This window comes from Bubalus kerabau, chromosome 4 (assembly GCF_029407905.1).
Source record: "Bubalus kerabau isolate K-KA32 ecotype Philippines breed swamp buffalo chromosome 4, PCC_UOA_SB_1v2, whole genome shotgun sequence".
NCBI lineage: Eukaryota > Metazoa > Chordata > Mammalia > Artiodactyla > Bovidae > Bubalus > Bubalus kerabau.
The window spans coordinates 161,982,054-162,006,354 of record NC_073627.1 but is presented as its reverse complement, the minus strand read 5'-3'; the positions used below and the strand labels follow the sequence as shown (position 1 = coordinate 162,006,354).

The window sequence follows — 24,301 nt, the reverse complement described above, 5'->3', positions numbered from 1 at the left end:
CTTAGGATGGTTTTTAAGGAAAAAACCTCACTGAAGATTCACTCAGTGCCAGCCTCGCCCCTACTGAGATGCACACTCCTGGTGGGGAGTCTGGGTGGGGAGTCTGGAGGCCACAGAACCGCAGGGGCCTCGAGCCTTGGCGTGGGCATGGGGAGGGCCAAGAGGCTCGGGGAGGGGACAGGGTCAGGGCCCTTGCAATGGACCGCCACCAAATGCTGGACAAAGACAAGAAATAACAAACCCCACACCTTAAAGTTCCTAAAGAGCCAAGAAGGCCCAGAAGAGTGACCAGGACTGTGCCGTCCGAGGTGGGGGAGGGGAGGGGGAAGGCTTGCCCATGGCAGACTGGATGGGGTTCAACCTCTGCTCCCAGCTCAACTCACCGCAACAGCGACCTCACCACAGTCATTCCCAGCACTTTCCTTTTAGAAGGAAGAAGGGAATCACAGGACAAGCAAAAACTTGCCCGAGGGGGATTCCTGGTGGCCGAGGATGCCAAGGCTCCCTCTTCGTCCCCACGGCTGCCTGAGCCGGCGTGTTGTGTGTCACGGTCACCCGTTTCTGCTGAAGGGCAGCCACCTAGGTTGTTGGAAGGTTGGCCTCAGTGAGGCCGAGCCTGGGGTCCCTAGCTGCCCCCAGAGGGCTCCTGGGCAGCACACCTCTCCAGCCCAGCCTGACCCCACAGCTGCCGCCCACCACAGAGGGCCCTGTCACTGCCATCAGGGAACTATGGGTGCCAAGTCTCAGGCCCGAGGGTGGTGTGGGAGCCTCCATGGCATCCTGTGTGTACACCCGTCCCCGGCTCATGGTCCAGCAGGAGCTGCGGGGAGCGTGTGTGCACGGCAGGTACACACAGGACGGCTCCCGAGCACCGCCGGGCCAGGAAGCCACGGAGCCCCAGTGGGAGGCCTGGGTCGGACTTCTGACCACCACAGGGGCCTGGTCAACTTCCCCCCTGTGCCCTCGGCTTCCTCAGCTCCAATGATAATACCACCACTCGGAGGGCCTCTGATGCCAGGGCTCCTCTGTTCTCCCCAGACGTGTTCAAGGCACGTGATGCCTGGTCAGTCCCTAATGACCGGGTGCATTCTTGGTAGCCCTGGGTCCTGCCTGCTCTTCCTGTTGGCACTGGGGTCCCACATGGGTGTGAGCTGGAATGCTGGTTCCAGGCTGGGTCTGTCTGCTTAGGTGACCGACGGGCCCCCCAAGAGGGAGAGTGTCTGGCATGGGGTGGGCCTCACCCCCTCCTTCTCCTGATCGGCGCCAGGACCACCCTCCTTCCAGTTCCCGGAGTTGGAAGACAGGGGCCCTTTCTGGGTCACTGAACGTGTCATCTCATGGGAGCCTTGATTGATGATATTTGCTGAGTGATCCAGGGGGCCGGGGGGACAGTCCTGCTGAGCTCCTACTGTGTGCTGGCCAAGGATGTTCCTGCGGTCCTTCCCCAACCTCTGGCAGCATCCTCGAGTTCATTTTAATACTCATGGACGAGGGGGCAGGCTGGGACTGCCACTGGTGGCTGACCCTGACTTGCTCACGCCTGCCCTCCACCTGGACAGCTCCCGAAGGCGACAGCAAAGTGCTCAGTCCCTGGGCAAGGGTCTGCAGGGAGGCATTTCTGCACCGTGGTTCCTGCTGACCATGTCTGCACCCCCCGGGAGGAGCGGTCACATGGGGTGCTGGCATAAGCATGCCTTCTACACATCCTGGACATGGTACCCTCGACTGTCTCCAGTAAACCAGGACCCAGAACGCGGTCTCTGAGGGAGCTGGGGCTGCAGGACTGGCTAGGGCGGACTTACCCCTCAGCTTCGGCATAGGGTCTGGCTCTCAAGGCCTGGCTTGTTGAAGGAATAAAAGACATGTATTCATTCACAGTTCTGCTTTGATGATTGGTGGGTAGGTTACTCAGATCCACCCTCTCATGGAAAACAACAACAACAAAAAGTGTCACGCCTTTAAGTTGCTGAAGACCTGAGAAGACCCAGAGGGGCAACTGCCAAGAGGAAGAGTCTAACAGAAGACCCCTCCCTCCCCATGGAGCTGAACTCCCAGATGACACTTTCAGGTGACCCAGAAACCACCTCCCTCCTCCAGCCACAGGAATTACAAGGAAGGTGGTTCTGGTGCTGAGCAGGAGAAGGAGCAGGTGAGGACCCCAGGGGGTTCAGGCATGTCACCTTGGTTCAAGGTGATCCTATCCATAACACCCTCAGATGAGTGGAGAATGCAAGTGCCAAGTCTTTCTGGATAGAGACACCTTCTTCCCAGGCTTGGGAACTGCCCCACGGGTTATGGAAGGGTGGTGGCCATTGTGGAAGAGCATCAGGCACACCAGGATGAAAGACAGCTGGAGGAGAACCAGCAGAAGTGACCCCTCAGCTTTGGGATTCTGAGAGGATTTGATGGATATTAAATCTAATCAATCAGCTAAGCTCACCTCATTTAGAGAAATAAACCTCAAGATAGAAAGGTCCTGCACAGGACAGGAAACCATTAAAGAAAATCACACAGCCAACTTGGAAGAGAACCAAACAGAACGCGCAGAAATAAAGAAGTGTCACAACGGGGAGCGAAAATACAACAGACACGTTTGAAGACACTTGACCTCTTCAGGAAAAGGAGACACGTGGCCACACAGCAGGGGCATTCTGATAACGTATGCAGCCCCCTGCCTAACCCCTTGCTCTCCAGGAAGAAAAACCAACCCTGATCTGTAGCTGCATCATTTGCCAATTTCCGTGGTGTAAATACTCCTGCCGTGGCCTGTTTCATGTACCAAAGGGTTAACACCCAGCTGGCAGAATTCCCCATGAGCCAGAAAGAGCTGACTCTGGCACACAATGACCTAGAGACATGGGAGGACGTCAGAACCGCAACCAGAGGGGCACAGATTTCAGCCTGACTACCTGGGACCGGGAAGAGCCATCCTTAGGAACTTTAAAGACAAGACTCTTAAAACATGTCCAGAATTCACTTTATAACTTTGCCATTTCCTTCTCCAGTTTATAACAAGTACGCTTCCACAAAACCAAGAGAGGCCCAAAGGAAGCCAGGTGGGGTGTATAAAAGCCTCAGCACTTAAGACTCAAGAGACATAAAAACGTTATGGCCAAAGAAATGAATGTGTAATGGTGGAATTATGAATAGAGATATGAATAGCTTCGGGACTAGACAATGGCCCCTGAAACCTCACTGTAGGAGAGGCTCATGGCATAGGCACTAAGCCTGGGGGTAGGAGTGAGATGGGGGCTGAAGACTACATTTTGTTGTTTTTCAGTCACTAAGTCACATCCAACTTTTGAGACCCCATGGACTGCAACACACCAGGCTTCCCTGTCCTTCACCACCTCCCAGAGCTCACTCAAACTCATGTCCATGGACTCAGTGATGCCATCCAACCATCTCATCCTCTGAAACCCCCTTTTCCTCCTGCCCTCGATCTTTCCCAGCATCAAGGCCTTCCAATGAGTCAGCTCTTCACACCAGTGGGCCAAAGTATTGGAGCTTCAGGTTCAGCATCAGTCCTTCCAATGAATATTCAGGGTTGATTTCCTTTAGGGTTGACTGGTTTGATGTCCTTGCAGTCCAAGGGACTCTCAAGAGTCTTCTCCAACAACAGAGCTCAAAAGCATCAATTATTTGGTGCTCAGCCCTCTCTGTAGTCCAGTTCTCACGGTTCAGGGAAAAGAGTCTTGACACGAGGACCCAGCACCCAGGTTCAAGTGCTGGCTCTGCCCCTGTCGGGCCCAGTGGCCTTGATCTCCTTGCCCCACCTCTCAGAGCCTCAGTGCCTTCCCTCGGTAAAGGGATCTGACCCCTGTACCACAGGCCAGGTCAGGATGCCCACAGAGGTGGGGTGGGGATGTGGCTTTGCATCCAGGCTGACAAGTCCCTGAGAACATCTGTTGCTGCATTATCCTTACATACGGAGTTGTTGAAATTAGACTTGAGGTGCCTCCAAGTCGAGAACCCCCACCCCAATGTCCAGGCTATGAGGAGGGACCCCTGCCCCCCAACTCCATGCTTATCACCACACTTAGCCAAGTCTGGGAACTGTCTCGGACACCAGCTCATGCCCACTAGGCCTCAGCTGGAAACTGCAAGAAACATCCCCCTCTACCTTGTTCCATGTCCATGGCAACCCTTCCCACCCCCAGCAGATGAAAGCCCCTCCATTGTAAGATGGAAAAACCAAGGTCCCAAGTGGGGAAGCCACTTGCCTGAGGCTGCTCAGCCCCCAGGAAGTGGCCAGGCTGGGTCTGGACCCACACACGTGGCCTCAGAGGGGCTGTGCGCGGTCTGAGCCTCCCTGGGAGCTCAGGTATCCTCACCGCCTGACCAGCCATCCTGGAGTCTGGTGTGGAGGCGGCTCCCATCCTCCAGCAGGTAGTTGCTCGCTTGCTTTTCAAAAAACAATATCCACGAAGACGGGAAACAGATACCGCCACGGCCCACACCAGCTCCGGGGAGGAATGAGGAGAAACTACAGCGTGCCAGCCCTGGGGCGCCGTGGCGAGCCCTGAACTGCAGCTTGAAAGTAAACTGACCGTGTAGGGTTCACGTGTCTGCGGCCTTAACAATTCTGCCAAATCTGGAGTCAAGTTCAACATCAGGGAGGTGTGGACCTCGGTCACCCCCAGTACACAGCCCCAGTACACAGCTGGGAGTTTCCTGTGTGGCCTTTTCGGCAATTACCAGTGGACATAAAAATGCCCTGGCTTTGAGTTTGCACTTGAAAAATGCTGATGGGTTTCAGTTACAAGGAAACATGTTGGCCCACAAGCTGCTCCTTTTTTTTTTTTTTTTTTTTTTGAGTACTTGGGCCCCCATGGACCAGACGTGGTTGATTCAGTGTGTGAGAAAGGAAGCTGCAATACTTTGGCCACCTGATGCAAAAGAGCCAATTCATTGGAAAAGACCCTGTTGCTGGGAAAGACGGAAGGCAAAAGGAGAAGAAGGCAGCAGAGGATGAGGTGGTTAGATAGCATCACCGACTTAATGGACATGAATTTGAGCAAACTATGGGAGTTAGTGGAGGGATGGAGGAGCCTGGCGTGCTGCAGTCCATGAAGTCACGAAGAGATGGACACGACGTAGCGACTGAACAAGTGAGGAGGGGAGAAAGGACACAGGTGAGCTCACAAATAGGCCCAAGGACTCCCCAGGGCTGTCAGAGCCTCTCTTAGCTCTGACTCCTTCCAGCCCCTCCCTGTCCTCAGGGAAGACTGCAGGGTCACTGGGCCTCATGGCTTAGGCCCAGGGCAGGCAAGGATGAAACTCCAAGCCAGCTAGGCACAGTCCAGGGGTGGGAAGAGAGCCAAGAGCACTGACCCACGAGGCCCTACATGGCAATGGAGCCATCCCGGAGTCCGTGCTCCCGACGAGGATGCTGACCACAGCCGGGGGGCTCTCTTGGCACCGCTGCTGGGCGTCACGCACCCTGACCACCTGATCCTCACTCTTGCGTGAGAGCAGCAAGCCCTGGGCCCCCAGTCCCTGGGCTGCCTTGTGATAATCAGTGTAAGCCAGGCTACAGGCCACACTGCTGCCCAGAGAGGGCACCTGCTCCCTGGAAATCTGGGTCCAGCCAGCATCATTTCCTATCAAGGCCATCACTGGGATCTTGTGTCCAACGAAGGTGTCAAATTTGATTAGGCTATAGCCAAACGCTCCATCCCCAAACAGGCACCAGACCTCAGCATCCGGCCGACACAGTTTGGCCCCAAGCGCAAATCCGGCACCAACCCCCAGAGTCCCGAAGGCCCCAGGATCAAGCCAACACAAGGGCCCACGGGGCTGCACCAGGTAGGCAGCTGTGCCCACAAAGTCCCCGCCATCGACCACCAGGATGGAGTTGTCAGGCGGAGTGTCCTCCACCAGCTGCAGGACCCGCACCGGGTTAAGATGCTGGGCTACGGGCATCACTGCCTTCTCCCGAAATTTCTGCTCCTTCTGTTGGTCAGTTTGCCGAAGCTCCTCTGCCCAGTCTGAGGCCCACATCCGACCCTGGAGGCCCTCCACCAGCTTCACCACGAGGAGCCCACATCTCCCTGCACAGCCTCTTGGGGCTTCCAGAAAATGTCTGAGTTGATCAGCATCTCCTTCCGGTCACGGTTGACAACAATGAGTTTGCTGCTGCAGCTGAGGACACGCCCACAACAGGCGGAAGTCACACACTGCTCCTGCCAGGACAACCACGTCTGCCTTCAGGGCGGCCCTGTGGTTCTGCCGGAAGTGGAGGGGGTGGCTGCGGCCCAGCAGTCCCTGTGCCATCCCCGCCAGGAAGCAAGGGATGCCCAGGGTCTCCACGGCAACCCGAAGTTTGTCTGAGGATGTCGAAGGCAGCAGGGCCTGGCTCCCAATTAGCATGAGGGGCCTTTTGGCCCGACTCAAGATCTCCACATATTGCTGAACCTGCTGGGGGGAGGCCTGGGGAATGTCCAGGGGCAGAGGCCCCTCAGGCTGAGGCTCCCAAGCTCCTGCAAAGAGGTTGGCCAGGGAATTCACTAAGTACCAGTGGACCGCTCGACTCATGAGGCCCTTGGGCGGCTTACCTGGCACCATCTCCTTCTGAACGAGGAAGTAGGGGTACAGCACATCCAGAGACAGTTCCACAAACACCGGGTCGGCGGTGCCCGACTGTGCAGCGGCCATCGCGGTGCTCAGGGTGGGGATGATATCCCGCACTCTCCACACAGAAGCACAAAACTTGCAGAGCGGCCTGAACAGGGCTATCTGATCAACTGCCTGGAGTGCACCCTGATTCGGCAGCAGGGTGCTGGCCCCACCACCCAGGAGCAGGACTGGGGACTGGGCTACCGAGCATTCTTCACCGCAGTCGCTGCGTTGGTGAGGCCGGGGCCGGCCGTCACTGCTGCCACGCCCACCGTCCCGGTCAGATGGGCTACAGCATCAGCGGCAAAGACAGCTGTGACTTCGTGGCGGGTGTCCGCCATGCGGATGCCCAACTTCTCACAGGCCACCAGCAGTGGCGAAATGTGCCCGCCGACCAGCGTGAAAAGGAAGCACACACCGTGGGCCTTCAGCACGGCTGCCACATTCTCCCCACCATGCCGGATGCTTGCCGTGTCCACCTTGTGCATCAACTGATAGAAGAGCCCCAGGCGGTGAGCGGCGCCCAGCAAGGCGGCCACTAGCGTCCCAAAGGCCAGGAGCAGGAAAGAGGAGAAGCAGCCCCAAGTTGGGGCGGCAGCTGCCGCGGTCTCCATGAGCTGACACCTGCTTCTCAATGGGTCGGCGGGAAGCCCCGCCTCTCTTTGATATCAAGGACCCGAATCTTCGTCCTAGTGGTGAGACCACCCCACGACTACACCCCCAAGTCAGCGTGCCCCTTGTCCTGAAGCCGAACCCCCCGCTGCAGCGAGTTCCTGGACTTCAATCTGACTCCGGACCCCAGGCCCTGAGTCAAGGTCAGATCGTTTCAGGATGCTCCTCCTACCCCCATGGCACTTTACCCTTCATCCATAGGAAATGGCGCTGGCTCCAGAGGAATTCCCCACAAGCTGCTCTTGTCCGTTTCCTGGGAACCCTGGCCACTAACCCCACCGCCATCGGAGGGACAGAGCAGTGGGGGATGGGCGGAAGAGGCGCTTCTGCAGAACGCAGGCCTGGGCCGCCTGCCTCCAGGACCTTTCCCCACCATTTCCATCCTGTCTGCCCCCCAGGGGTCTCTGGTATGACACCCCTCCTGGACCTTCATGCATGAAACTGACTTCGGGGCCATCTTCTGAATCAAGGTGTCAGATCCTAATTTGACAATGAGGGCCCCTCTTGTGGGTGGGTGGGGAAGCAGTTTTTAAGCTGAGTTCCTCTGGGCCCACAGTGCCTGGCAGAGGGTGGGGGGGGGCAAGTGGATCACCTGTGGTCACAGCCAGTCAGCCAGGCTCAGCCTCCATCTGTCCTATACGCAAAGTTATGAGCACATTTCTTCCAGACCCACCACTTCCCCCTCCACTGGGTTCCTGGCCCGGGCACCCAGTGTTGTGTACAGGTCTCTGTCTGGGGTACCTCTGGGGCACTGGACAGGGGATTGGGGACTTGCGTGGACAGTGTGGGGGGGGCTTCCTTGGGGAAGTTTCCGACAGCTCCTGGGAAACAGGCCTGCACGCTCCTTGCACCTCTAAGCATGGACCAGGGTCATCAGTTTATACACCCTGGGAACAGGTGAGAAGCGCACTGTGGGGCACTCCTAGACCTGCTAAAAGTCAGAACCTGCATCTTGATGACCTCAGGGGCTTCCATGCACAGCCGGGGACCCTGCACTGAGGCAGCCAGGCCAAGGCTTGGTCCCCGACAGACCACCTACCCTGCTCAGCCCTCCAACCACGCACCATGTCTCCCCCACCCATGGCTGTACTCGAGGGGTCCCGTGTGAGCTCCCCCTACTCCTGGGATAACCGCTCGTGTGTAAGGGCTCAGCTTTGTGGCAGGGTGAATGGTGCCCTCCAAAAGAGACACCCACATCCCAACTCCCCATATTTGCCAGGGGGCCTTTTTTTGGAAATGGGGTCTTTGCAGATGAAATCAAGTTAGATAAGGTTACAGTGGATTAGGTGGGCCTTATGCAGGATGATGGGTGTCTTTATAAGAAGAGGAGAGGCACACAGAGACAAGGAGGCCGTGTGAGGAGGAAGCAGAGGTTGGGGGATGTGGCCACAAACCCAGGAACACCTGGAGCCCCAGAAACTGGAAGAGTTGGGAGTGATGCTCCTCCAGAGCCCAGGTCGGGGGGCCCGGTCCTGCTGACCCTTGACTTTAGACTTCTGGCCCCCAGAACTGGGAGAGAATCAATTAGTACTGTTTTAAGCCTTCCCGCCACCCCAGTTTGTGGTCGCTGGTATCAGAAGCCCCACCTGGGACACTCAATGTTCTGTGTCCCTAAGATCCACCAATCGACCGCTACCTCATCCAGGCCAGTCTTCCCCCGGTCATCGTGGGGTGTCTTCTCAACAATAAATCTCCTGACTCGGGAGAAAGGCTCACGCTGCACACAGGGGCCCCATCTGTGTGGGGCTCGAAGCCCATGTTGCCTCGGAGCGGCTCAGCCTCACACACCTGCTGGCCCAGAGGGAGCAAAGGGGGTCACACACCTCTGAGCCCCTGTGACCTCCACACCCTGCCCAGTCATAACTGCAGACGACCGGGCCAGCAGACATTTCAGGAGGGCAGACTTGCTTATCTGCCCCCATTCCTCTTGCTTCACTGTCCTTTTGCATCCCCCTACCCCTGCTCCTGGGCTTCCCTTGGGCCTCCCTTGGGGCTCAGCGGGTAAAGAATCTGCCTGCAATGCAGGAGACCTGGGTTCGATCCCTGCGTTGCGAAGATCCCCTGGTGAAGTGAAAGGCTACCTACTCCAGTATTCTGGCCTGGAGAATTTCATTGACTGTGTAGCCCTTTGGGTCACCAAGAGTTAGACACGACTGAGCAACTTTCGTTTCATTCATCCCTGCTCCTGGTCCAGCCTGTCGAGCTGGCCCTCATGTTTGGGTCCGGGGGACACTGGTGACATCTGGGGACATTTTCAGTTGCATTTATGAATGCTGCAAGATATTAAATGCCAACAACGCCAAGGCTGAGAAATCCCACTTTAAGACTCTTCATCTTTTGGGGGTCATTGTTTGAGGATCCAATGGAGCCCATGGATTTCTTTCTCCCTGGGGAAGCACGCATAAGCCCCAAGTTTGTTTCACAGTGGGCAAGGTCGTGTGGCTGGGCTCTCTCCGAGGCTATCTTGTTCCCCAAACCCTCTCACTTCTTGGAATCAGAGCACACCTGGGAACGAGTCATCCCGGACATCTCTCCGCTAATCGGGCTGGTGTGGACCTGCACACACCCCGCACGCTGCCTGTGCCCAGCGGCCCCTGAATAGACTCTGGTCTCGAGCAGGGGCAGGCAACAGGCTTCCTGGGGCCTGACTCATCTCAGGGGAAAGCTCGGGGTTGCAGGGGCCATGGAAAAATCGGTAATGATCTGAAGACACCACAAGAAGATGGCTCATGCTCAGCTCCAGCTTTTCAAAATCTTGAACAATTTAGTTTATGCCACGATAACAGTTTCACCTAAAAAGGGCCCAATCAGGGACTTCCCTGGTGGTCCAGCGGTTAACACTCTGCCTTCCAATGCAGGGAGTGTGGGTACAATCCCTGGTTGGGGAACTAAGATCACCGCATGCCTTGAGATGTGGCCCCAAAGTTTTTTTTAAAAAAGGTCCAATCAACTGCTGAAAAACTTTTAAGGCTACAGAACCAAATCATCACTGACATTTGGGGTCACTGGGAGCTTGTGATTTGTATTAATAATAAGAAATACATTTTTGGCCTTTGTCCCCCGGTCCTGGCACAGGGCTCCTAAAACTCTGGGAATTATCTAAGTGGGGAGAACAGTCAAGGTGTCTCTTGTTAGGTGAATGAGGTGACTTTTCGAAGAGTGCCTCCTTTCCAAAGAGGGGCACTGCTTGCCAGGGTAACTAAGCACATGGTTAGACGACTGAAACTTTCGGTCCCTCCCCTGCCCCCGCCCACTATGTCTGGGAAAGCCAGAAGGGCTTCTGCTTGAAGCAATCACCAACAGCCAGTGATTTAATCAATTGTGCTTGTGTGATGACTCCTCCATAAAAACCCCCAGAGTCTGGATAGCTTCTGGGTTGATGAACACATGCAAATTTGGGGAAAGTGAGGCTCAGAGAGCATGAAGTTCCGTGCCTCCCCCACACACACCTTGTCCTGTGTATCCCCCTCCACCTGCTGTTCCTGAGTTTATTACGTTTTACAATAAGGCTGTGATCTACCAGGCAACATGTTTCTCTGAGTTCCATGACCATTCGACAAATTAATAGAACCCAAAGTCATTAGAATCTCTGAACAGGTAGCCACTGGGTCAGAGCGCAGGTGACAATCTGGGCTTGCAAATGATGGCTGGAGTCGGGGGAGGGTCTTGTAGGGCTGGGCCTTTAACCTGTGCGGTCTGGAACTACCCCCAGATAGGCAGTGTCCACACTGAGTTAAGTTGCAGGACCCCCAGCTGCTGTCACAGAAGTGCTGGGTGGTGCTGGGGAAACAACGCATGCATGTTGGAACTGGAAGAAGCCTCGTCACTGATTAGTACAACTCGATCTTTCCTGGTGGCCATAACCAATGTCTTTAAGCTTGATGTTTATTTCAAAGTCAGAAGTTTTAAAGAAGATATGTGTGGTGAAGGATTTAATTGGACTTGGAAAGGCTATTCTTTCTCCTTTGTGAGCATGGCCATTCCATTATCATATGAGCAATAATGACATATGACTGAATATTCACATCACCAGTGAGAATGTCCTGAGTGCCAGACTCTAAGTTAAGTCCTTTAGGATACCCCGTGATGTACTGACTTGTTTCCCAGGTGGTTCAGCAGAAAAGAACCCACCAGCCAATGTAGGAAGTGCAGGAGACCTGGGTTCAATCCCTGGGTGGGCAAGATCCCCTGGAGGAGGAAATGGCAACCCATTTCAGTATTCTTGCCTGAAAAATTCCATAGAGGATAGAGGACCTTGGTGCTACAGTCCACAGGGCTGCAAAGAGTTGGACACGAATGAGCAACTGAAATGCACACTGTCGAGCAAATACTGTTGGTATCTCTGTTGCACAAATGGTGAAACTTCATGGCTGTTGGTGTTCAGTCATCCGATTTTGTCTGATTCTTTGCCACCCCATGGACTATACACTCCAGGGAATTCTCTAGGCCATAATACTGGAGTGGGTAGTGTTTCCCTTCTCCAGGGGATTTTTCCAACTCACCACATATTGTAAGACTAAACTTGAGAATTCTTGTTTTTTATTTCATTTCAAACAGCCTTTGGGTATCTGAAAGGACAGTGTAGGTACTTTCAAGATGCCTTCTGCAAAACAAAGCCCTTTTGGCAAATATGCTCATGATATCCAGGTAAGTGTTGCTGTTGTGTCACATCTCAGCCAGAAGGCAGATCCTAAGCTCTTCCTCTGGCAGAAACAAATTCACAAAATAAGCCAGGAAAGACAGCTGGAGAAACAAACCACACCAACAACTGGAAAAGCATTCCTCATGAGACAAAGCTAGAGAAAAACCCAACATCCTTGTGGCCCAAAAACCCTCTTGGCAATGAATGTTCAGTAAGGGAGAGATGAAACATATCAAGTTCTAAGGAGAGGAAATGCCCATGGCCAGTGTAGTTTAGAGATGGCCTGACTGCTCAGATGTAGACACACACCAATGTAAACCCTTTGCAGACAGGAGTGATGGTCATCACCATAGTGTTTACTCTGGTGACAACCTGCCCTGGGCACCACATAAGACAGCAGACCTGATGCTCTTCCTCTGCCCCCACAGCATTCACTCATGAAGGCAGCTCAGGCGCTATCGTGCCCTGCCTGCCTGTCTGGCTCGTCCATGAGCTGTGACCACCTCCAGGGAAGGACTCTGCCTTCTCTTCTCTCTGCACCATGAACCTGCACACAGGGGGCCTTCAGAACCTCAGGAGATTCACCACACCCCAAGTATAGCCAGAACCCTCCCCAGGCATTAAAACGGCTGTGGAGTCACTTTGGCCCAAGCCCTGGTTACGGATCCCTGGAACCTACTACAGCCTCTACAGTGTGAATAATCAGGTCCTTTATGCACAGATTCCCGGCTGTGAGATCTGAGCTTTGGATTCATTGTCAGCTCTGTCCCTCCCGTGGCAGCCAGGTGGGCCGTGATATAAACAAAGGAGCTCATGAGCTGAGTTTCAAGGGAGGCATTGAAAGGACAGCGATGGATGGAACCTGTTACAAACTGAGGGAGGGTCCCTACATGTCTCAGAAGAGGCCTCTGGTGTGCAGGTGTGGAGGAGGGCCCCCACACTGCAAAGGAAAGAGAGGTACTCAGGGGCAAAGCCTCGTGGCCTCTCCTGTAGCAGCTCCAGTTGGTAGCTCGTGCACAGTCGACAGCCAATGTGGTCACATGAGTGTGACTCTTATTCCCTCACAAAGCAAGAGAAAGGGAGCAGGGTGTGGGAGTACCTGGAGGGTGTGGTGGGGTGGATGAAGGGAGGTGTCCTTCCTCTCTTCAGTGCAAATTGCTTTTGTGAGTCTCAGAGCTGCCAGAAGGCAGTCAGCAAATCAGGTCCCCACAGTATCCAGTGTGGGCTGGGTGCCTTAGCCCCTGTCAAGCCACACCATATGGCTTCCCTGAGTTCTAACAGCAGGATCTGGGGATTTTGTCTAGGTACACACTTCCTTGCTGTAGCTGTGTTACCTGTTACCCCCTTCTTTGAGCCCCAGTTTTGTCCTCTAGAAAAAAGACATCGATTGCTACCTTAGCAGGTTGCTACCTTAATCCTGTGAAGACTAATTAGGGTAATCCTACAATTAATAGCTCGCCTTAAGAGATATCAGTGAATAGCTGGCCTTAAGAGATACTGGGCTTCCCTGATAGCTCAGCTGGTAAAGACTCCTCCTGCCATGCAGGAGTCCCCGGTCTGATTCCTGGGTTGGGAATCCTGATCCACTGCAGAAGGGACAGGCTACCCACTCCCGTATTCTGGCTTTTCTTGTGGCTCAGCTGGTAAAGAATCTGCCTGCAATGTGGGAGACCTGGGTTCAATCCCTGGACTGGGAAGATCCCCTGGAGAAGGGAAAGGCTACCCACGCCAGTATTCTGGCCTGGAGAATTCCATGAACTCTATAGCCTATGGGGTCACAAGAATCTTCCACGAATGAGGGACTTGCACTTCACTTTCAAGACATATGACCTGAATCCAGATTAAACTGGAGTCTCCAAGTGTCATCTGGCATTTCTTCTCTGAAGCCAGCCAAAACCCACACAGTTGCATTTCCAGGGTCTCCACTTAGCCAGCTGGACAGAAAACCCAGCGTGGTTCAAACAAGCTGACAGACAAGCAGGAGAAGACTCACAGGCAGAAGGCTTCCCTCCGGTTTCAGGTGGAGCTCCGGGACCACAGCAGGAACCGGCGCTCTCAACCGCTGGGCTCAGCAGCGGCCTCATTCTCAGGCCAGCAGCTCTACCCTGAGGGGCTCAGGAAGGCCACCAACCGCCCCAGGCTGACCTCACGCCCCTCCCACTGCTGTAGCCTGACCTCACCCAGCCCCACCCCTTCTGGCAGAAGGCCAGCTCCTCTTCCCTTGATTCCAGCGTGAGGCCCGGCCCTGGGCCCCGATTGGTCATCGCACCAGTCCTGAGCCAATCATGGTGGCCAGGGGGGAGAGAACACACCGATTGGCCAGGGCCAGGTCATGGGCCCATACTCTCCAGGACACGTGTGAGGTGCTGCCCCTGTGTCCGCGGTGGAGACAATGCGATACCCCCAGAGCAGAGCTGAGAGTCCAGTCACTGTGTCCATGTGCTCAGTGTCCTGGGACGTGCCTGCTCATCCTCTCTCCACACCACTTTGTCCTCTGCAGGCACAATACTCATGACACACCTCTAACCTTCCCAAGTGCTGTTTCACGCACCCACATTCAAGGGAGCAGGTCCTCCTGTTGGAAGATAGGTTTGGAGATCCTCTCTTAACCTCTGGCCTTGTTTCTTCTGTCATGGTAGAATAATTTATTCATTCTAAAAACCCCCACAAGCACCACCACAGGCTGCTTTGCGTATTCAGGATTCTTAGCTGTTGTGAGTGGAGGACATGGCCCACGGGCCTCCCAAAGGGAATGAATTTTGTCCAAGGAAGCACCTGAGAGGCTAAATCAGTGAATCACTTTGCTGTACACCTTAAACAAACAAATTATTGTAAATCAACAATATCTCAACTTAAAGAAAAGATATTCCTTCATCAAAAATTGTTCAAAATTTTGTAAAATTTTTCTTTCAATTGTTGGTTCTTCAGTTCAGTTCAGTCACCCAGTCGTGTCCGACTCTTTGCGACCCCATGAATCACAGCACGCCAGGCCTCCCTGTCCATCACCATCTCCCGGAGTTCACTCAAACTCACATCCATCGAGTCCATGATGCCATCCAGCCATCTCATCCTCTGTCATCCCATTCTCTTCCTGCCCCCAATCCCTCCCAGCATCAGGGTCTTTTCTAATGCGTCAACTCTTTGCATGAGGTGGCCAAAGTACTGGAGTTTCAGCTTTAGCATCATTCCTTCCAAAGACTACCCAGGGCTGATCTCCTTTAGAATGGACTGGTTGGATCTCCTTGCAGTCCAAGGGACTCTCAAGAGTCTTCTCCAACACCACAGTTCAAAAGCATCAATTCTTCGGCGCTCAACTTTCTTCACAGTCCAACTCTCACATCCATACATGACCACTAGAAAAACCATAGCCTTGACTAGACGAACTTTGTTGGCTAAGTAACGTCTCTGCTTTTCAATATGCTATCTGCTGCTGCTGCTGCTAAGTCGCTTCAGTCGTGTCCGACTCTGTGCAACCCCATAGATGGCAGCCCACCAGGCTCCCCAGTTCCTGGGATTCTCCGGGCAAGAACACTGGAGTGGGTTGCCATTTCTTTCTCCAATGCATGAACGTGAAAAGTGAAAGTGAATTCGCTCAGTCATGTCCAACTCTTAGCAACCCCAAGGACTGCAGCCTACCAGGCTCCTCCATCCATGGGATTTTCCAGGCAAGAGTACTGGAGTTGGGTGCCATTGCCTTCTCCAATATACTATCTAGGTTGGTCATAACTTTTCTTCCAAGGAGTAAGCATCTTTTAATTTCATGGCTGCAATCACCATCTGCAGTGATTTTGGAGCCCCCAAAAATAAAGTCTGACAGTGTTTCCCCATCTATTTCCCATCAAGTAATGGGACCAGATGCCATGTTGGTTCTTAGTATGTGTCTAATTGGTTTGGTGGTGTTTTGTGAGGTAGGGATCCAACTTACTTTTCCATATGGATACCAAATTGTCCCAATGGGACGATTCCTTTGTCCTTTCTCCTGGAAATGTCCTTTCTGGGTTTACATATTAAGAAGCTTTTTTTTAAATGCCAAGTATCAAGAACTTCAGAATTTTTTTAATTTGTAGAGCACCCCAGAGACATGTTTCCATTTCTGTGTCTTCTCTTTGCATTTCACCATTGCCAGTTTCTAGTATACACAAGTACCCTCAGAGGGTTCTCTGTAGTGAACCGTGTATGTTTCTGTGAGAACAGAGGATGTGAGCATGGAGGAGGGTCTGAGTCCATAGTGACCATGTAACTAGGCTCAGCAACCCCAATATTAAGTCTGGCTGAGACTTCCTAAGGCAAGGTCTGTGTTTCTTCCTCTCGGTGTCTGGATACGGAAAACGATGTTGGTGGATTGGGACTTGGGTCTCTGGGTCCAACAGTGTAGAGATATATGCATAGCCTGCTTTTTCATTATATTTTCCTCCTGTGGGCTCTGCTGAGATGGTGTGGAGATATTTCTGCTAAAGGCTTGAGAGGTAGTCAATCCTTCTGCTTCTCATCCCCTGCCTCATCTGTACTTCTGTCATTTTTTTTTTTATATAGCTAATTTTCAATGTTGTTAGTCCTTGTGTCATTCTGACACTCAGGCACCTGTAGTTTAATAGACCTCCAGCTCCTGAGAGCTTTTTGCCTGGTGGAGACATGGAGAACTCAGGGAGCAGCACCACATCACACTGGAGCCTGGACCAGAGAGAAGGTTCTTGCCAGGAAGGCTCCATCCCTGCTGTGGGGGGTTCGGAGTTATCACTTCTGATTGTGCATCCACCGGGCCCTCGGTGCAGGCCCCACTCTGATATCTGGAAAGGAGGTGGCTTCCCTCATTGACACAGAACTAGTACTTTTTGTACTCGCCCTTGTCCAGTCCCATTTGGCTCCCAGGCTCTACCCTTAACCCTCACCCACCGGATCAGGAGAGCCCCGTTCTAGAGGAGTTTCATACAAGGAGAGACTCCTGGAGACACTCTAACCCCCAGGCCTAAATAAGCATCTCCTTGGAGTTTCACAGCCCTGGAAGGAGATACTGGGTTTGTGTCCATTTTACAGTTGAATATGTTGAGCCTCAGATGATGGTGCAGTTTGCCCTGGGTCACTCTGCAGGTCAGTAGGTGAGCTGGGATTTGAACCCAGACTCTATGTCTTGGAGCCCATAACTGTACAGGTGTTTCTGCCCCTTGGTTAAATTTATTTCAGGTATTTTTTTTTTTTTGGATGCATTTGTATATGGGACTGTTTTGTTCTCTCTCTGATGGTTCATTTCTTGCTATATTGCTGAGTTTACTAGTTTTAATAGTTGTTACTGGTGGAGTTTTTAGGGTTTCATATAAATCCTGTCGTAATCGAATAGTGACAGTGTAACTTCATCTGCTCCAATGGGGATGCCTTTAATTTCCTTTTCTCGCCTAGTTACTCTGGGTAGGACACTTCCACTACTATGTTGAACAAGACTGGGGAGAGTGGACATGCTTGTTCTTTCCTAATCTTTTAGGAAAATCCCTGTTGGCTCAGATGGTAAAGCGTCTGCCTACAGTGTGGGAGACCCAGGTTCGATCCCTGGGTTGGGAAGATCCCCTGGAGAAGGAAGTGGCAACCCACTCCAGTACTCTTGCCTGGAAAATCCCTGGTAGGGGGGTGGCCAAGAGTCGGGCACAACCGACGGACTTCACTTTCACTTTTCACCTCTTTGCCACTGAGCTGGATGTTAGCTGTGGGCTTGTCTTATATACCCTTTAGTATGTTCCATGTATAACCACTGTATTGAGAGATTGTATCAAAATTGATGTTACCCTTTGTCGAAAGCTTTTTCTGCAATTATTGCGAAGATCATGGGATTTTATTCTTAATTTTGCTCATATTGTGTATCACAGTGATTGATGTACAGATAATAAATCATGCTTGAAGGCACGGAATGACTTACATTTGATCATAGTGTATGATTCTTTTAATATATTCATCAATTTCGTTTGCTAATATTCTTTTGAGGATTTTTACATCCATGTCCACCAGGGTCAGGGTTCTCTGGTGGTTCATATAGTAAAGAATCTGCCTGCAATCCAGGAGACCTGGATTTGACCCCTAGGCCAGGAAGATCCCCTCAAGAAAGGAATGGCTACCCACTCCAATATTCTTGCCTGGAAAATTCTCTGGACAATGGACCTGGTGGGCTACAGTCCATGGGTCACAAATAACTGGACATGACTGAGTGATTCACACTTACAAGACTGCTTCTTGACATTCTTAATATCTAAATTTAAGATTTTATCTCAGTCAAAAATTACAGTCAAAGGCAAAATGTCAAAAGTCCAAGAGTCCTTAGAAATAAATGACAATAAGGCATAACAGATGAAAGCAAGAAGGACTCCACATAATTTACTTTTCATAAGAATTTTAGATCTTCAGAGGAATTCTCATTAAGCTGAATTAAAATGCAAGCTTTAGTTTACAATGGAAACCTTTTTTGGTATTACGTTTCTGTGTGGAGACTGAAATTTCATTATTTATGTATGATATCTTAAACAATACTTTGTGGCTATTAAAATCATATTTTAAATACCTTTAATGACATTTCTAAGCACTTATAGTGGAAAAATAACTAGGAATAGAAAATGATCCCATATAGCTTTAGATGACAGTACAGATGTGTTGAATGATAGTTTTCAGATTGTATTTATTTTTAATCAAAGAATAACTACTTTACAATGTTTGGTTGGTTTTCCTCATACAACAACACAAATAAGCCATAAGGATATTATCCACTCTTTGGTGAGCCTGCCTCCCACTTCCCGCTATCCCACCCTCTAGATCGTCACAGAGCTCCATGCTGGGCTCCCTGTATTATATAGCAACTTCCCACTAGCTAGCTATTTTGCATATGGTAGTGCCTATGTTTCAATGCTACTCTCTCAGTTCGTCCCACCCTCTCCTTCTGCAGCTGAGTTCACGAGTCCTTCCTCTACATCTGTGTATCTATTCAGTTCAGTTGAGTTCATTTCACTGGCTCAGTGGTGTCTGACTCTATGCAACCCCATGAACCACAGCACGCCAGACCTCCCTGTCCATCACTAACTCCGGGAGTTTACCCAAACTCATGTCCATTGAGTTGGTGATGCCATCTAACCATCTCATCCTCTGTCATCCCCTTCTCCTACCTTTAATCTTTCCCAACATCAGGGTCTTTTCAAATGAGTCAGCTCTTCCAATCACATGGCCAAAATATTGGAGTTTCAGTTTCAACATCAGTCCTTCACACCCAGGACTGATTTCCTTTAGGATGGACTGGTTGGATCTCTTGCAGTTCAAGGGACTCTCAAGAGTCTTCTCCAACACCACAGTTCAAAAGCATCAATTCTGTGCTCAGCTTCTTTTTATAGTCCGACTCTTACATTCATACATGACTACTAGAAAAACCATAGCCTTGACTAGACAGACCTTTGTTGACAAAGGAATGTCTCTGCTTTTTTAATATGCTGTCTAGGTTGGTCATAACTTTCCTTCCAAGGAGTAAGCGTATTTTAATTTCATTCCTGCAATCATCATCTGCAAGGAAAGATATAAGCATCTGAATGCAGAGTTCCAAAGAATAGCAAGGACAGATAAAAAAGCCTTCCTCAGCGATCAATGCAAAGAAATAGAGGAAAACAATAGAATGGGAAAGACTAGAGGTCTCTTCAAGAAAATTAGAGATCCCAAGGGAATATTTCATGCAAAATGGGCTCGATAAAGGACAGAAATGGCATGGACCTAACAGAAGCAGAAGATATTAAGAAGAGGTGGCAAGAACACACAGAAGAACTGTACAAAAAAGAGCTTCATGACTCAGATAATCACAATGGTGTGATCATTCACTAGAGCCAGACATCCTGGAATGTGAAGTCAAGTGGGCCTTAGAAAGCATCACTACAAACAAAGCTAGTGGAGGTGATGGAATTCCAGTTGAGCTATTTCAAATCCTGAAAGATGATGCTGTGAAAGTGCTGCACTCAATATGCCAGCAAATTTGGAAAACTCAGCAGTGGCCACAGGACTGGAAAAGGTCAGTTTTCATTTCAATCCCAAAGAAAGGCAATGCCAAAGAATGCTCAAACTACCGCACAATTGCATTCATCTCACATGCTAGTAAAGTAATGCTCAAAATTCTCCAAGCCAGGCTTCAGCAGTACATGAACCGTGAATTTCCAGATGTTCAAGCTGGTTTTTGAAAAAGCAGAGGAACCAGAGATCAAATTGTCAACATCCGCTGGATCATCAAAAAAGCAAGAGAGTTCCAGAAAAACATCTATTTCTGCTTCATTGACTATGCCAAAGCCTTTGGCTGTGTGGACCATGATAAACTGTGGAAAATTCTGAAAGATATGGGAATACCAAACCACCTGATCTGCCTCTTGAGAAACCTATATGCAGGTCAGGAAGCAACAGTTACAGCTGGACATGGAACAACAGACTGGTTCTAAATAGGAAAAGGAATACGTCGAGGCTGTATATTGTCACCCTGCTTATTTAACTTCTATGCAGAGTACATCATGAGAAAAGCTGGGCTGGAAGAAGCACAAGCTGGAATCAAGATTGGCGTGAGAAATATGAATAACCTCAGATATATAGATGACACCACCCTTATGGCAGAAAGAGCAGAGGAACTAAAAAGCCTCTTGATGAAAGTGAAAGAGGAGAGTGAAAAAGTTGGCTTAAAGCTCAACATTCAGAAAACGAAGATCATGGCATCCGGTCCCATCACTTCATGGCAGATAGATGGGGAAACAGTGGAAACAGTGTCAGACTTTATTTTTGGGGGCTCCAAAATCACTGCAGATGGTGATTGAAGCCATGAAATTAAAAGACGCTTACTCCTTGGAAGGAAAGTTATGACCAACCTAGACAGTGTATTAAAAAGCAGAGACATTACTTTGCCAACAAAGGTCCATCTAGTCAAGGCTATGGTTTTTTTAGTGGTCATGTATGGATGTGAGAATTGGACTGTGAAGAAAGCTGAGCGCTGAAGAATTGATGCTTTTAAACTGTGGTGTTGGAGAAGACTCTTGAGAGTCCCTTGGGCTTCAAGGAGATCCATCCTAAAGGAGGTCAGTCCTGGGTGTTCATTGGAGGGACTGATGCTGAAGCTGAAACTCCAATATTTTGGCCACCTCATGCGAAGAGTTGACCCACTGTAAAAGACTCTGAGGCTGGGAGGGATTGGGGCAAGAGGAGAAGGGGACGACAGAGGATGAGATGGCTGGATGGCATCACGGACTCAATGGACATGAGTTTGGGTGAACTAGCGGAGTTGGTGATGGACAGGGAGGTCTGGCATGCTGCGATTCATGGGGTCGCAAAGAGTTGGACATGACTGAGTGGCTGAACTGAACTGAACTCAACTGAATGTGCTGAGTGTGCTATATCTAGATGATGGAAAAACAGTGAGGTTTCTATATATATGTATCATTTTAATCTTCTGCAGCAAATATGTCCAACAAAACATATAATAGATATTATTTTAAAATATACAATGTTTGACCCTGTTTATAAGAGAGGTCTTTTTAATATGATTAAATTTACTTTAGTGTAATTATTTCTCCCAGCAAACCAAATGCTTGTAAGCAAGCATTTCCTTGAACAATGCTATTTTTTTTTTAAACATGAACTAATCTTTTTTTATTTTTTCACGTATTTATTTATTTTTGGCTGCACTGGATCTTATTGCTATGCTCAGGCTTTCTCTAGATATAATGCATGGGCTTCTCATTGATGTGGATTCTCTTGTTTTGGAGCATGGGCTGCAGAGCGTGTGGGCTTCAGTAGTTATGGCACACCGGCTTAGTTGCCCCATGGCATGTGGAATATCCCTGGACCAAGGACGGAACCTGTCTCCCCTGCATTGGCAGGTGGATGCTTAACCACAGGCCCAACATGGAAGTCCTAAAGAAAAAAAAAATTTTTTTGAAAGGGGAATTCCAGCCAGTTTCTACATCTGCAGTAATCACAGTGATTCAACAGTAACAGAGTGAATTTATTCAATGGTCCCATACACTGAGCATCCAATGTCCATGACCTTAATCCTCATTTGTTGCTGTTGTTCCATCACTCAGTTGTGTCCGACTCTGTTACCCCATGCACCGCAGCATGCCAGGCTTCCCTGTCCTTCACTATCTCTCAGAGTCTGCCCAAACTCATGTCCACTGAGTCAGTGATGCCATCCAAGCATCTCATGCTCTGTCACTCCCTTCTCCTCCTGCCCTCAATCTTTCCCAGTGTCAGGGTCTTTTCCAATGAGTCAGTTCTTCCCATCAGTTGGCCAAAATGCTTGTTGTCCAAAGGACTCTCATGAGTCTTCTCCAGCACCTCAAATGATCTAGAAAAATAATTAGGATGAAATTATTGCCATTTTAACCATCTCCTGAACGTGCCTTGCTTTATTTTAGAAAACTCATTTCCAGATTTCCTGCTTTTGCTTAGAGAAAGGTAGGAGAGCAGGCTGACCAAGAAATGCATCCTGGCCTAGGTCTCTAGCTAGGAACTGGGGTTTCTTTTGTGGGGTGAGAAGGTGGAGCTCTGCAGAGCCTTTGTGTAATTGTGGCTTTATAGGGTAGTCACGGGTCTAGAACAAGCTTGACTTTCGGCCAAAGCACCTCATGTTATTTTCAACTATTATAAAAGGAAATGAAAGGGAATAAGATGTAGTGTTCTGGTGCTATACTCTGTTTTTTAAAAGCAGGATGGTTATGCAGAGTCTTTGAGCACAGCAAAAAGGTTTTCTTATTTATTTATTTCCTCCTCCTATTTATAGCTAGATCAAATTCTTGAGAAATCTAGGTAAGGGACCGAAGTTGAGGTTAATTGGTGTGAAATCCAGGAGAACTGGAGGAAGCCAGGAAGATGGAAGAAGTGGATGGGGCTGCAATCAGTAAAACCGGCACCCTCCTCCTGCAGCACACCCCTCTGAAGTGTAACCCACGGCGCTTTGTCTTCAGTCAGTCCCTCCCGCTGGCCCCACGAGGACAGGAGAGCGATCAGCTTTGCCCACTGAGCACAGGGGTGGTTGGCCCAGTTAATCTGCCCTGTGTTAAGAAATTGGGCCTGCACCCAGCACACAGGGCACCAGACCCATTCATTCTGCATGTTTTGGCAAAAGTGGCTGAGGATGACAGTCCAACAAATACCAAAGCTGCTTCTGTTTCCAGACTCATTCCTGAGTGCATTTTCTTTTAAAGTATAATCAGGCTCCCTCCTGATTGCACTTTGTCTCAGATTGCATAATAAACATGCTTTTGTTGAAAAAATTGCTTTGCATTGTCACTTCTGAACTATGTTGATAATATCCTATCTGACATAGCAACAGAGTTTGGGTTTTTGTTTTTATTTTCACTCAAGAAGGGTTCTGTCTTCAAAAGACAGAAGAATGACCTGAGAAGTGTCACTCTTTTGGAGGCCAACGCTAAGGTGAAGGGTATTGCAATATCCAGGGAGAGGAAAATTCTAAAAGATGAACTTCAATAAGGTACTTTTGAGCATATTTTCCATGGGGTTTTAGTAGATGAAAAAGATCCAAATATGGAGAAGGAATGGCAGCCCACTCCAGTGTTCGTGCCTGGGAAATCTCATGGACAGAGGAGCCTGGTGGCCTATAGTCCATGGCATCACAAAAGGACAGACACAACTTAGCAACTGAACAACAACAATACAAAATCAGCAGATTGTGATTTGGGGAAACACTGCTTGATGGAAATGTAGAATAAAATGGAGAGCGAAGTGACCTAGCAATATGGAGCATAGAGTTTTGGAAGAAATTAAAAGTGTATAGAATAATAGTTGGAGAAGGCAATGGCACCCCACTCCAGTACTCTTGCCTGGAAAATCCCATGGACGGAGGAGCCTGGTAGGCTGCAGTCCATGGGGTCGCTAAGAGTCGGACACGACTGAGCGAATTCACTTTGACTTTTCACTTTCATGCATTGGAGAAGGAAATGGCAACCCACTCCAGTGTTCTTGCCTGGAGAATCCCAGGGACGGCGGAGCCTGGTGGGCTACTGTCTATGGGGTCGCACAGAACCGGACACGACTGAAGCCACTTAGCAGCAGAATAATAGTTGCAAATATTCAAACAATAAAGTCTGTGGCTAAAGGAAAAAAAGAAAAAGATTCAAATAAAGAAAAGCAAGTATTTGTAAAAACAGTTAAAGATCAAGCTTCTGAAATTCAGGTGACAATGATGCTCACTGAGAGTTGTAAGCTATGAGGTCTTCATCACAGAAATCTTCTTCCTATCACCAGGGTGTGTATAGAAGGAGAAAAGCCCATGGGGATATTGGCTTACATGAACTGGGGGAATCTTAGATTGTTTTTACAGCAGTGCCAATTAGTAGAGGCCCATAATCCACAGGCGATTTCTTA

The 24,301-nt window shown here is 50.1% G+C and overlaps 1 protein-coding gene and 1 pseudogene across 1 annotated transcript in view; both read right to left on the bottom strand.

The window, feature by feature from the left end:
* LOC129651026 (liprin-alpha-1-like) overlaps nt 1-807 on the bottom strand; it is a 38,384-nt gene extending 37,577 nt beyond the window's left edge. The window contains 1 exon segment of the mRNA XM_055579756.1: nt 679-807. Coding sequence (XP_055435731.1) covers nt 679-807 — 129 coding nt within the window.
* A 4,055-nt stretch (nt 808-4,862) lies between these two features.
* On the bottom strand, nt 4,863-7,247 carry LOC129651725 (2-hydroxyacyl-CoA lyase 2-like; annotated as a pseudogene).
* Between the last annotated feature and the right edge of the window lie 17,054 nt (nt 7,248-24,301).